Source organism: Pyrgilauda ruficollis, unplaced genomic scaffold (genome assembly GCF_017590135.1).
Source record: "Pyrgilauda ruficollis isolate IOZ18807 unplaced genomic scaffold, ASM1759013v1 scaffold12, whole genome shotgun sequence".
NCBI classification, from domain to species: domain Eukaryota; kingdom Metazoa; phylum Chordata; class Aves; order Passeriformes; family Passeridae; genus Pyrgilauda; species Pyrgilauda ruficollis.
Window position 1 is genome coordinate 11,417,057 of NW_024510321.1, and position 14,425 is coordinate 11,431,481.

General features: G+C 38.8%; 1 protein-coding gene across 14 annotated transcripts in view; it reads left to right on the top strand.

Annotated features, from left to right (window-relative positions):
- The window catches only part of PARD3 (par-3 family cell polarity regulator), a 444,410-nt gene that overhangs the window by 238,163 nt on the left and 191,822 nt on the right, over positions 1–14,425 (top strand). For all 14 annotated transcript variants that reach the window (XM_041487469.1, XM_041487512.1, XM_041487496.1 and 11 more), the window contains 3 exons: positions 1,045–1,170; positions 2,470–2,849; positions 12,811–12,950. In XM_041487469.1, the coding sequence (XP_041343403.1) occupies positions 1,045–1,170; positions 2,470–2,849; positions 12,811–12,950 (646 nt within the window). The remainder of the gene's footprint in view (positions 1–1,044; positions 1,171–2,469; positions 2,850–12,810; positions 12,951–14,425) is intronic.

Here is a 14,425-nt window from a genome sequence, read left to right on the forward strand (position 1 = left end):
CTGCTGATTTGGACCAAGTATTTTTCATGCCATGCTTTGAAATGAATTCTGAAAAAAGTAATGCTGTTGGCATGGCTGATGTGAGTTTGACCCACTGATCCCACATCCTGTGGGATTTCACTGTGAAGCTGATCTTCTTTAAAAAAAAAATAAATTCAAATGCAGTGTCAATGCAAGAATAATCCTGAAGACTGAGTTGTCCTTCAGGTAGAGAGTTCAGGTATAGAAACATCACTGGCTTTGCATACCATCCTGCCAGTACCTCAAAAGTCCTTTCTTCAGGATCCTTTTTTTTAATCTCACGTTGAATATTTGTCTAACTTTTCTCTCTAAATATGTCCTTAAGATGATACTGTGGGTAAGCATGAAACAGAGGGGGCTAACTCATTGGACAGAGGCTATCAAATGAAATTGTCTTCAGTCAATTAATTTAAGATTCTGAATTTAGAAAGAGCATTTAAATTTTTAATTTAATCTTTTTTGTTTTATTAAAAACTGTTAAGATTTAAAAATAAAAAATAATAATTTCATGTGGATCATGTTCAGTCCACATGAAATTATTGAATTCTCTATCCTTCCCTCATTACAGGCTGCTTATTACATGAGGAAACCCCATGTTTCACTTTCACAGAAGGAGTAGTGAAGGCTGTGGCATTCTCTTCTAATTTAAAAATTCAAATTTTAAGTTAAACCTATTCAGCTTCAGTTAAGCAAAAAAGATACATTTTCTCAGATATGTGGTGGTTCTTGGAGTTTTTACTACACAGAAATCTTGGCTTTTTTTCAAGAATGGACGTGCTGTCATCCCACAACCTGTTCATTCTTACTTTTAACATGTTTGATACACCTAGGCTTTTTGTTTCATGGAAAAGGGATAATAAATCAGGTAATTCTTGAAGTTATTTGAAACTGTGCTATCATACTTCAAATTAAAGATGTTTAAAATATAGTTTCTGTAGTGATCATGATAAAATATTAAATGAATAAGATTTTCTATGTTGCAAATTATTCAGATAGTAATAATTTGTAATCTTAATGTTCCAGAACCCTGGGGCTGCTGGTGAAGCGATTGGAGAAGGGTGGAAAAGCTGAACAAGAAAACCTTTTCCGTGAGAACGATTGTATTGTCAGGATTAATGACGGAGACCTGCGGAACAGGAGATTTGAGCAGTAAGTGTTCTTACCACACCTTCCATTGCATTATTTGATTTTTAGCACCTTGGACATTAGTGGCTTTTATATAGCCAGATTAAAAAAAACTCAAACAACAGGATAATTATTGTTGTTTGACTATATGCAATTCTCATTTGATTGTTTTATACATGATAGATTTTTTTCTTCTTCTAGTTGTAATCTGTTTTTCTTGAAATTCCCATATGACTTTTGTTCTTATATTTGCAATGCACCATGTTCAGTATAAATGGACAACCTGAGGACTTTATTTTTAACATGTTAAAAATATGTGGTTTCTTGATTGTGTGAGAACTAAAAGTGCTGTATATGCAGAAACTTCCTGGAGAAGTTTGAGAGATGTATATTTGCTTAGTGGTTGTCTGGACTTGGTAGAATCTCAAAATGAATCAGAAAGACTTTTAAGAGGGGATTGTAGTTCACACTCAGGTAAGAGAAAGAGAAAACTAGAAAAGAGATATGCAGGTCATGAGTGATTTCATGGATGATAATATTGTTCTGAAATCCATAACACACTGAGGGCCAAATATCATTTGTTCTGATCATCTTATACTTAATATATATTTGAAATATGTTTTTAATTTCTTTGACTCTAACCTGAATTGAAGCATCACCCTGTACCATATGGTTGAAAGCAGCTTGTCTCTGCTTGTTCTAAGTTTCTGAATCACAGTTTGTAAAGTCTGTGAAGAGACCTTGTTGTCTTTGTATACTTTGGATTGTGACCTTGAAGCCCAGTGTCTGTCTGTATAGGATTGAGCATTTTTTCCTATTTTTTAATGTTGTATTCTGATACACTACCAGCTGAAAAAAATTGAATTGTAAGCTAGACTGGTTGCAAGACTCCATATAATCAGAAAATTGTGGAATACATAGTCTTTTATAATTAGTCATTTTCATTCTAATAATTCTCTTGTCACTGTGGTAACAGTTATCACAATTATTACAATTATCAAGGTTCAAAACAAAAGGACACTGCAGTCCTGCTATAGAACTGTCTGCATTTCACGACTGTGGTTAAAATTTTTGCTTTTCTGAATCCAGTATTTGCTACATTAGTCGTTAAGCATATTTAACCATAGTGTTGCCCTAAAGCAGTAAACCTTAGTGAAAAGCAGACCAAATAGGCGAGTGAACAGATTCAAGTTTTATGGTTTATGCTCGAGTGCAATGTGTCTGTCAGCTCATGTTGCTTAATTAACATCAGTAATTATGCTTATAATATCTCGTAGTCTGCCAGTCCTAATTTGCTAATTTTCTGTTCGCTTTAAAACCTAGAGCACAGCATATGTTTCGCCAAGCCATGCGTACGCCGTTCATTTGGTTCCACGTGGTCCCTGCGGCGAACAAGGAGCAGTACGAGCAGCTGTCCCAGAGCGAGAGCATGTTCTACTCCAGCCGCTTCAGCCCCGATTCCCAGTACACTGATGGGAAAAGCATGAACAATTCTGGACTTCACACCTTACAGAGAATGTCTAGAGCGGGTAACCACTCCGACCAGACAGACTCCTACTCACAGCTACCTCATAGTGTGAACTCATCAGGGAAACCACCCTCTGGCCTGGTACCGTCACCTCAGAAAGTTCTCACCTCCCCTGCCAACAGTGGCTATAACACCAAAAAGATAGGGAAGAGGCTCAGTATACAGCTGAGGAAAGGTAAGGCACCAGCGTGCTCCTCGTGCAGCAGGAGATGTGTGTGTAGGGTGTGTGTGTGTGCCCAGTGCCACTGTCCTGGGCAGGAAGGCTGGCAGCGGCATGGGGAGTGCAATGGGCTGGTTTTTGCAGCCAAGCAAAAATCAGGGACATTGACTTGTCCCTGAGAGCAGGCCCAGGAGACCCACCCTGCCTTCAGCATGTGCAGCATGCCTGCAAAGGGCCACTTTGAGGAGTGTTTTAACATTTTTTTCTGTTTCTCAGCTAATAAAGTAGTGCAGTAAATGCCTCAAATTCAGTTGGCTAGCACCCAGGGAGTGGTGAACTATTTAAACAACTAAGCAAAAATGGCTCATGCTCTGCACTTCACAGTTAAGACTTTTCAAATTGAGTTTTGCCTTTAGATTTTAAGAGTGTTTTGGATCTACTTGGTAAATTGGACATTCTAATTTCCAGCTAAAGCTTTCATTTTTTTCTACTGAGATGTTAAAACCTTTGGTTGAGATGTAATGTGATATTTCCTGTCTTGGCCCTTATGCTAATATAATTTGAATGGGGGTGAGAGACACTATTTAAAGTAGTATGTGCTTATCTCAACATCTGTGTTATATGTGCACATGTAGATGCATTGGTACATCCGTGAAATTTTTATGATGTGAAAAAATTTGATATTTTTTTGTAGTTAATGTGTAGATGCTTTTAAGATAGTTGGAAGTATAATGAAATGACATTTAGATGCCAGTATTCTTAGCTGTTGGGAAATGATTTTTTTAAAGGATTATACATGCTGTAAGCTTTATGGTATTCAAATGAGCATGTTTAAGATTAGCTATAATTTGGTCTCTAGCAGCAAGAACAGTATTTACATTACACAGCAGAAAGTTTACCCATATGACAGTATTCTCCATGAACTTGGGGTACCTTCCCCTTAAGATACTCTTACGTGCTTAATGTTAATGATATTTATTAATTAACCTTTTTATTGAAAGACATTGAAGACAGTGCATTGAATGGTACACATTTTACAGGTACCAGGCTACTTGTCACATTATCATTATGCTTTCCTTTCTATGAACTTTGCATGAACCACCAGATTGCTTCTTTCTGGTTGCTGAATTTTAAGCTCTACAAACTTGGATGACATAAGGTTGAGTTGACAGTTTGCTTCTGTTGTTGATGCTCCTTCAAGAATTTCTCTAGGCCATCAGCTCAGATCAGCCTGCTTGGAAAAACTTGCTGTTATTGGTTGAGTAAGGAATCAGTGTGCTTATAAATATGCTCTCAGTCACTACAGTGATTTTTACCTGGGTTTTTCGCGTCTGTGGAAGTCTTTAGAAGTATTACTTGGACAGTGCATAAAAGAATTCTCAGCCAAAAGTGGAGATAAACATTTCATATTATTTAAAAAGCAGTAACAAATAAATATATAATTTGGGACCACAATATTGTTGTGTGAAACAAATATGGTGTTACAGCTCCTCGTAAGATGCAAGAATATAATTTGGCATTTTATGGATTTTTGACTGTGATATGATGTTATATTTGGTCTTCTTGCACTGGATACTGTTTTAGAAATACTCCCCTCAAGGCTATAATGTAATTTATCCTTGCTGGCACTAATATCTTAGGTGGGTTTGGAGTATAGAAGATGCATGCTACCTGTTGATCAAAAGGGATCTCAAAGATACTTTAACATTTAGTTCATACCAGAGGAGTTTGATGGCTCTTACAAAGTTCTCACTTTCAAAGAATGAATTTTGAAATATATTTAGAATATATTTCAGAAGTTTGAAGGGGATATTTGTTTCTAGTAGTTGGCTTATTTGAGAATACTACTTATGGTGGAATGGCACCTAGCTCAGATAAAGCTATAGATAAAGGTAGAAACTGTTTTATGCATGGTAAAAATAAAGAAAATGTGCATAAGGAAAGAAGCCTTTCTATAATTGCTGTCTTTCATTTGTTAATATCCACTGTAGAAAGAAGCATGCCCTCCCATTTTGATTTACATTTGATCACTCTGAGAACACAGACATGAAGTAATGAATGCAGCAATATGCTTGAGGATGCCCCAAGTATTTTGTTGCAAATATGAGTTCAGTAGGGATGTTGATTGTTTTTGATGATTATTTCCTTGGAAGGATGTTGTAATAATACAGTCTTTATAGATATTTAACAAATGTTCTTTTTTGTAGTTGACAGGCAGCAGTTGTTTCACCAGTGAGCATCATTACTTTAAAAACTCATTGTGGGGTGCATCTTGAAATTCAGTTTTCATTTAACCTATACATTCTGATAATTGATACAGTATATGAGAATTGACTCTTTTCTAATACAGACAGAGCCTCTTTATTACAGCTGCATTTTTATATATTGCATAAGCTTTATTATATAGGGTGACAATCATAGAATAACCCTTCAATATGTGCTTCTGTAATTATGACTTCTTAATATTTATTGCTGATTTGGCATTTTAAAATAACCTGAACTTTCATAGGATTTAGCTGTTTAATAAAGTCAGAAGAGAAGGTCAGTCATATGTTTCAGTCAATGTGGAATGTTTGTTGGCTTTTCTAAATGAAAATGGATATCTGTTTATCTTGCCTTAAAGGTCAAGGCCTGAACTTTTAGCATATAGATGTAGGGGTTATTGCTGATATTCTAATGCCATTAAGGCTGTATAGCAGTCTAGCTTAATAGCTCACACAAATTAAGATAATGCAAGACATGACAGTGAACCTATGTTTGTATACATTTTGGTGTAAACTGATACACAGTAAGTATAAATAAGTAAAAATAGTTCTTTGCAGCTAATGAATAAAGAAAATAAGACCACTGATACAACACCCGGAGTGTAAGAGTGAACTTTGAGCTCATATGTACCAGGACACTCCCAGAGTGTTTCTTCTTTGGCTACAAGTGGTTGAGCCAATGCAACTGAGAGGAATTTAGTCCAACACTTCTAAATAATAAATAACCAATTATATAGCAAATGGCTCTAAGGCTCAGTCTTTGAGCACTTAGTAACTCACAGCATTTAGCCTGATACTCACCAAAGCATTCAAAAGACTGCTTTCCCATTGGACATTGTCCTACTCAGATTTCATGTCTACTGCTTTTGCTACTGCTGTACTAAGACAAACCTGAGTACTCTGTCTGGAAATCAGCTTAATCTTACTCATTTGCCCTTCAGTATAATGCTCATTGCATCATATGATTTCTATCTATAATTACATGTTTGTATAGCTAAATTAAATATAAAATTCAGGAAGTAAAATGTCAGCACTGAGCTCATGTTTCTTAAGTTGGTCTTAGTTCCACCCAATATTTTTCTAATTTTTTGTCTGAAGTATTCAGTGCATCAGGACATCAGTCCACATCTCCCCACTTCCAGAGGGTGACTTAGCCACTGACTGTGGGAGTTGGGATTATCTCTTCCTTTTTGGCCTCTCTCTTGCAAAACGAGAAAAGGAAAGGGGAAGAAATGAGTGACAGAACTGTCAGGAAAGCTGTAGCAGTTACCACGTCCATCACAAACAGGACATAGCAGCTCTGTTCTAGAAGATGAGTCCTGAAACAAGGGAGGTGCCTCTGCAAAACACAGAAGAGAAAAATGGTTGAACTGTAGATAGGAGCAGGATTATGAGACTTTGCTCTTCAGAGGTCCTTGTGTTCCTGTTCGGCTTGCTGGCCTCTCTGAGGTGTTAATAACTCTGCAACTTGCATGCAGAGCTGATCTGAAACTCTGCAAGTCCCACCAGGGGAGTGGGCATTCAGTGCCATGGCACAGTGAGACTCAGCCCTGCTGCACTCAAGTTCCTTTCTGCAAGAAGTCATTAGAGACACAAATAAGTTGGCATAGATAGTTTGGGAGTATGCTAATTTAAAATGGCATCATTTTTGCTCTGGAGTGGAGCACATCTCTGGACAGTTACCTGCTTTGCTTGGGTTCGTATAGGAGAGTGTATAAGACAGGACCCTGAACTTGTCTGTAAGATATCCTGCATCATGGATCTGAAGTGTACAGATTTATATGCATTTTTCATTATACTCTCCTGTTTTCCCCACACAGATTCTTGAGCCAGACTTTGAACTGACATTTTAAATTTTTGTTTAAAATTTCTTTTGAAGTGATATGTTCTCTTGAAATTCCTGTTCAGATGCAGAGTGTTTGTCAGTTTTGAAATGAAGCATGTAGATGCCTAAATTACTTCAGTGACCTTGAGAAATGAGATTCAAAAGAGAAGCAAATAATTTTGAGCATTATTAGTCACTGAAGAAGCATAAACTGCATCAGTTTCATCTTTCCATTTTTTTAAAACTACTTCTGATCACCATTAGCAGGCTGTAGCATAAGGGGAAAAGAATATTTCTATTAGGTTGATCAAAGATCTTCTTGAGTGGTCTGAGTTTTACTTGGAGGAGAAAAACCTCACTTGTTCCAAATCACTCAACTACATAAAAATGGGCATGCAATTAGTCTTGATTGTGTATGTGGCTGCAGAAATTTTGTAGACAGCTGAGCAGTCAGCCTTCTGAGCAGTCATTTGCATGTGCAGTAAGCCTGACTACATGTGCACAAATTCTGAAAATATGGGGCTTAAACTAGGAGCAGTAAAATGATCCTGATTAGTTTAGTGATGCCCCTTACAGTAAGAACATATTTGTTGTTCATGAGGTTCAGTCCTTAAAAAAAACCTGGTTTCCAATGTGGAACACTAGGATAATTAGTTCAGCAGTCATCCATCTGTATCTGGATCTTCAGAAAGAGTCTCCTGTGAAAAATACAGGAGGCTGAAGTGCTTGGAAGGACAGTGTCTGCTCTGACTATTATTAGAGAATATTTGGCCCTTCTGCTTAGTTTTATTATAACATTATCTCTCTCCTTATTCTCCATCTCAGTAATCTACTACTTTCATTAACTGACAATGCTTAATTTTGTAATTTTTGTGATTTTGTGTCATACACTTTTTCTATCTGCAACCAACCTTGCTTATTGTTTCAGAAAAGCGAGAGTGTGTTCTTTGTCTTGCATGAGGAACCTACACCTTCCCCTAACAGCTCACCCACATGAGTTTCCCTTGTTAAGGTTGCTCTGAAGTGTTCTTTACCTTTCTTGCATAAGTACTAAAAACGTGTGGTGCCCAATTGCTGGTTTTTAGATGTTTTCTATTGTTTTAGAAGTGAAGTTTTCTGTGTTTCTTACTGTTGTTTGTTTGTAGTTGTTTTTTTAAATTTAGAGAGATCTGTATTGAACTCCCTGAGAATGCATATGCATTTTCTTACATTAGACTTGAAGGAAGAGCATGATTTAGTTTTAGCACGGCTTACAGTGCTGGAAGGCAAGGCAGCTGTAAGAGAAGTATCACAAGATGTTAACAGTGTAGGTCCTTCAGTTCTTTACTGGTCTCTGGAGCAGTGTCCAGATGGATGAAAGGATGAAAATACTGCAGTGGTGATCCTGGCTTTTTGTTTCGTATCCTGTCTGTTTTTCTACCCAGGAACATATTTTGCTGCTGAAAATTTAGACTTGCAGTTGGTGCTGAGTGAGGAGCTCACAACTTTTTGCAAAGGATAGCCTTTGAAAGACAGAAATGTTAGGCCAGACACCTTCTTTACACAATCAAGAAGGTAAATCCAGCACTAGTGAGAAATTAAGCACTTCTTCTCTGGGAGATAAGAGTCTAGTCACCTGTAGTAAAATTTAATAAAATTTTTAACATCCTGTCAGTTTATAATCAGACTGCTTCCAAGTGAAATTATGATATTTATTTTGAAAATATGATTAATTAAATTATAGGAATGGATTTTCTCTCCCTTTTACCTTAAAGCTACCGGAACTTTTTTCTTCCAAAACAGCAACTGACACATCAAATCTGTCACTTATCTGTTTGTACAAAATAGATCTTTTACCATTGTACCTGCCCTTTTTATTAATTTAAAACTACTTTGTCTTCAGCTCAGAGCTGGCTGAGCTCTTGAGGGTAATGAGACTTTAAAAGGCGTGTTCAGCATCACGTTCAAGAAAAAAGGAGAGCTGCTGATTTATCGAAGAAGCCTAAGAATTTGAATTACACAAATTAGTGGGTAATTTTTAAATGTTACTATCACTTGGTGTAATTTGATCATTGTCAGAGATGACAGCTATAGAAGGAAGAAAATGTTTTCTACCCTGTCAAAAATTTACCCTTTTTAAAATCTAGAAGAGATTAAGGTGAACATAGCTCAAAAAGTCTAAACATTGCAAAGTAAAGCTTCTAGCTTTGTGTAGGATGACTCCTGTGTTTCCTAAAATATGGAAATTTCTTCTGTTTTCTATTCATTGTGGTTCTACCTGTATGTGTGTCCAGTCTTTCCTGTATTACTAGCATAAATCAGAAGAGCCTACAATATGTTTGCACAGTCCACTCATTATTATAATGCAGTTTTACACCCTAAGAACTGAAAACATTTTAGCAGCAGGAAGATATTAAGATCTTATATGTATTTCTATCAACAGCAGAATGGAAATGAGTGGAGAGAACTAAATCAGTTATGTGTATAGAAAAGAAAAAAAATTAGAATCAATTCAGTTACAGAAGTCATATTTATTTTTGTCCTCGGTTGGATGTATCCATTTATTTCCCAGTGTTGTGAACATCTAATTTATATATAATAAGCACACTAGTTTATGCAGCTGTATCATCCAGGGAAGAGCAGCTATGGGGCATGAACGGCCAACTGAAGCAGAGAAATGGTAGAAGGAAAATTGCACTCAAAAGCTGCCTCATGCAAAGCTGCACAGAGCAGCACTGTAAAACACAACCCAGTGGAGGCCCCTTCTTTCTACAGAAATAAGTAATTAGAATTTTCTTCCTTTAATATCTGGGCTCAGTGTGGATTTGTGACGATCTGCAGGATTTGGTAAAGACTTTCTGGAGGTTTGACAGCAGAAAATGCCACAGTCCAAATTTATATCTTGTGTGCATTTGTAATGTGAAAATTTCAACTTCTGTTTTTTCCATGGGGGTTTGAAGTGCTGTGTGTGAACCAGACATCTGTAATGATGCTGTAATCAGGCAATGGGGATTAAGCTTATTAATAATGAAATACTGTCCTGGGAGTGCATTCGTGTTCTGATACTACTTTAGAAATTTTAGCAGACAAAACCTGTACTCAAAGAGAAGAATTCAGTGCTGATCCTTATAATAAGAAAAAGATAAATTCCATAAAAAGCTGAGATGTGACTTAGAAAAACCTTATTCAGATCATCTTCACATATTGCAGGGAATTAAAGAGCTCTGTGAATGTTTCAAGCATCATTAAAATTGGGAGGTCTCCTAAGTAAAATATGGATGTTATGAGATCTAGTATTTTTTTAATCTCTGTGTAACAGCGCAGATAAATTTTATATTTGCCTGAAAGTGGATGAAGACTTTCAAATTCAAATGTCAACTGTCTTGAATGCTGCAGAAGGAAGGGAAGTTGTCTCAAAATAATTAGCCTGGAGGAACTGATCCATATTTCCTGAAGAATAAGATCTACACGTACATCTTCAAGATGAAGATTTTAAAAGCTTGTGTCACTCCCAGTCATGTCACCTGTGCTAGTTTACTTCTTAGCATGGTTTCTGTCTTGTTCATAGAATATATTGTACTAAATTTTAATCAAATGCAATTGTGCAGATTTCAGAAATCTGTATGTTGAGTACTGGGTACTGTATTTGACTCCTGCTTTCTTTACATGTGTGAATATTAATCTGCTCTCTAGGAAAGTAGGTTTAGCAATTAAATATAGGCAACAGAAATTAATTAATTTACAGAAATTAAGTAACATTGTGGTGAGTTGACCTTGGACAAGGTGCTCACCAAGCAGCTCCATCACTCATCCTCCTCAGCTGGACAAAGGAAGCGAAACACAGCAAAAAGCTTGTGGGTTGAGATAAGACCAGGGAGAGATCACTTGCCAATTACTGTCACAGGCGAAACCAACTTGACTTGGGGAAATTAATTTAATTTTTTTCAATCAAATCAGAGTAGGGTAATGAGAAAAAAAACATATTCCCTGACCCCTCCCTTCCTCCTGTTCTCATTGTTACTCGTGAATTCTCCCAGCAGTGCACAGGGATGGGGAATGGGAGCTGCAGTCAGTTCATTGCACATTGCCTCTGCCACTCCTTTCTCCTCAGAGGAGGACTCCTCACAATCTTGTATTGCTCCAGAGTGGGGTCCTTCCAATGGGAGACAGTCCTTCCAAGGTGAACCTTACCCACAGGCTGCAGGTCTCCAAGAACTGTTTCAGTGTGAGTCCCTTCCATGGGGTCAGTCCTTCAGGAATGGCTTGCTCCAGCATCAGTCCCCTACAGAGTCACAGATCCCACTAGCAAACTTGCTCCAGCAGGGGCTCCTCTCCATGGGGCCACAGGTCCCTGACAGGAGCCTTCTCCTTTGCAGGCTTCCCATAGGGAACAGCCTCCTTTGGGCGTCTCCCTGCTCTGGTGTGGAGTCCTCCACAGGCTGCAGGTGGATCTCTGCTCCACCATGGACTGCAGGGGGATAGCTGCCTCTCCATCATCTTCTCTGTGGGCTGCGGGGGAAATCTCTGCTCCAGCAGCTGGAGCACCTCTTCCTTTTCTTCTGCATTGACCTTGGGATCTGCGGAGCTCTCTTGCTCACTCATCTCTCTGGCTGCTGTTGCACAGTTGGTTTTTTAACACCTCAAATCGTTCAGTAGTTGTGTGTCTTTAACACAGTTTGTATTAAGCTTCCCAGGGCTCGTAGCTGGTGACTGTTTCATAAAAGTTTGGTTTCTGTGCCCGTGGCATTTTATAAAGGTGCGTTCTGTGTAGCTTTAGTGATCTGCCTGATACTGCTGAGTCCTAACTGCAGATTGACACTGTAGGTGAGCTTAAATGTAGGCTGGGCCTGTGTATGCCTAGCAAGGTACCTTGACAACCTCTGGGAAGTTTCAAATGCAAGCTGTAGGTGCTGTTGGGGGGCTCTCCACTGGATGGCCAGCTACCTTCATGCTGCATTAAGTGTTCTGAATAGACTTGATGTGTAATGTTGAGGGGGGCAGTGGCAGGTTTTTGTTGAGTTTCAAGGGTTGTTGGTAACATTGCATAGATCTAAGAGAGGATCACAAACAAGCTTGCTCTGTGGTAGGAATGGCTTCTGTTTGTCCTCAGCTTGTGAATCCCAGAACCTATTGTGTACCTAATTTCTCTGAAATACAGACAAGTCTCATTTGCTATATTGACTGGACTCCTGCTCTGGATTTCTCCAGGTCATTTTAAGTGCCTCTGTTTTGCTTCAGTCTGTCTTGGCCAAGTGTAGTCAGTCACCTGGATGTAACAGCAGAACCTCAGAAGTGGCAGCCTGGGTTTTTTCCCCTGCCTGCATGACAGACAGTGGGGTGGAATGCAGCGAGAGCTGAGGTGAAGCCTGGGGACAGAGGAGCTGTTTACTGGAAACACACTGAGGTCCCCAGAACAGGGGAAATGAGACCACTGAGCTCCAGTACTGTCACCTGCCAGTGTCCACAGGTGAGCTGACAGAGCCCCATGCCCAGCAGCATCGGCTGACTGTCACCATTGAAAGAGCTGCAAAGGAAAAAGGAAGGATCATTGATGAGATCCAGATTGACAAGGGGGAAGACAGTGATAGGATATCAGATATGCTTTGTTCTGATTCCTTGTCACTCAGCTCATCTGAAATAGAACGTCAGAAATATGGCAATGACTTGGAAGTCATCAGAATAGCAAGTTGCAGGGAGTGCCTGCTGAGCCACCTGTGCCCATACTCAGTGCTTCAGCTACAGCTTTCTTGTAGATATTTTGTTTTCTTTTTTTGTCATGAAGTAATTCTTGAATCTTATATGTATTTTCATAGATTGTATCAGTGAGGTATGCATACATTCTGCTTGGTAAAAATAATATGTAATATAAAATGTGCATTTCAACTAGTAATGTACATTCTTTATGCAGGTACAGAAGGCTTGGGATTTAGCATTACTTCAAGAGATGTCCCAATTGGTGGCTCTGCTCCAATTTATGTGAAAAACATCCTTCCAAGAGGTGCAGCTATTCAAGACGGGAGATTAAAAGCTGGAGACCGATTAATTGAGGTGAGGAAATATTACATGTTCCTTGTCTGTGTTTTGGCATGAGCCCACACACTACATCACTTCCAGAGGCTTATAGTATTTTATATTACAGGAGACTTTTTCCCTCTTTTTCCTTTTTTGGCTTTATGTTTTTAGGTAAGAGATCAAGTTGCTGGGCATTTTCAGTACATAACTGTTTGAAGAGCTGAACCCAGAGATACTACAGAAACATAAGTTTACATGTCCTTATGTGAATATAGTGTCATAGTCCTGCGTTGCTGTTTAGGAATATATTGAAGCAAAGTGATTGTTAGCTAGTAAGTAGAATTAAATCAGCATGGAGTGGCAGACCAGAAATTATTGAAGATTCTACCAAGGATGGGAGGCAATACGCTGAAAAGGTTTAGTGAATTAACTGAAAGAGACATAAGAGGAGGGGAGTCCTACAGAGAATCAAGGCCACTTCCCTCCTGAAGTAACATGTCCTCAAGGGAACTAAATTTCTCTTAGATGGGTGCACCGCAGAGAGCTTTCTGCAAATCTAGCTGGAGTGATACGTTACCACCCACAGCTCTTCATTACTGTCCGTAAGCCAAATGACACCGGAGGTACAGCTGAGTCTGTAACTGCCTCTCAGGGCTCTAACTTCACTTTACTGCAAAATTGGCCAAGTCAGCTTGAATTGCTGCTGGAGGATAGCCCCCTGTAATTACTGTAATTCAAGGTAACCCAGATGACTCGGGTAGAAGGGGGCTGAGACGCATTTAAGATGACAGCTATGGCATCTCAACTGTGTGAGCTGTGCTCTCTTATGAGGGGAAGGAAGAAGATGGTTTGCTGACTTCTGAGCACCATGCTCCCTTGCTTAGCACTGTTAGTTGTTTTGCCTTCATTTCCTAAATGTTTCTGAGCAGGCAAGCCTGAGATTATTTGATCCTTCTCTGGCATCTCCCTTACTGAAGTTAGCTCGTACAGTGGGAAATCCTGCATGTATTCCATACCTGCCTGTCCTGATTAGTGGCATGTGGAGGCCAAGGGATTGGACCACTGAACAGAGGCAAGTGTAGCAACCCCAAGATCATACAGGGAAAGAATTGCTTTCTACTTTTGTCACAATTTGTTGTGCTGAATATATTTGGAACGTAAGTATAACATCAAGACACACAGAAACAGAATCAGTTTGGGATCATATGTTGATTTTGCCAAAAGATATTTATGCAGAGGTTCTTGGAAGAAATACTGGTAAATGGGATTAGTTGGCTTTAGTGTGTACTGGACTGCAGCGTTGCTGCTGAAAAGGAGGGGAGTATAGATGTCTGGCTTGTTATTTGTATTTGTATGGCAAGGATGACCATTTAATTAGTTCTATTAAATGAAGCTGTAATGCGAGTTAATAAGCAGATTGCTCCAGTGAGAGTTTTTTAGTACTGACCCTTATGATTCACATGACTTTTTGCTGTAAGTGTCTGCTAGTTTCCCTGTTTTGGAGTCTTACT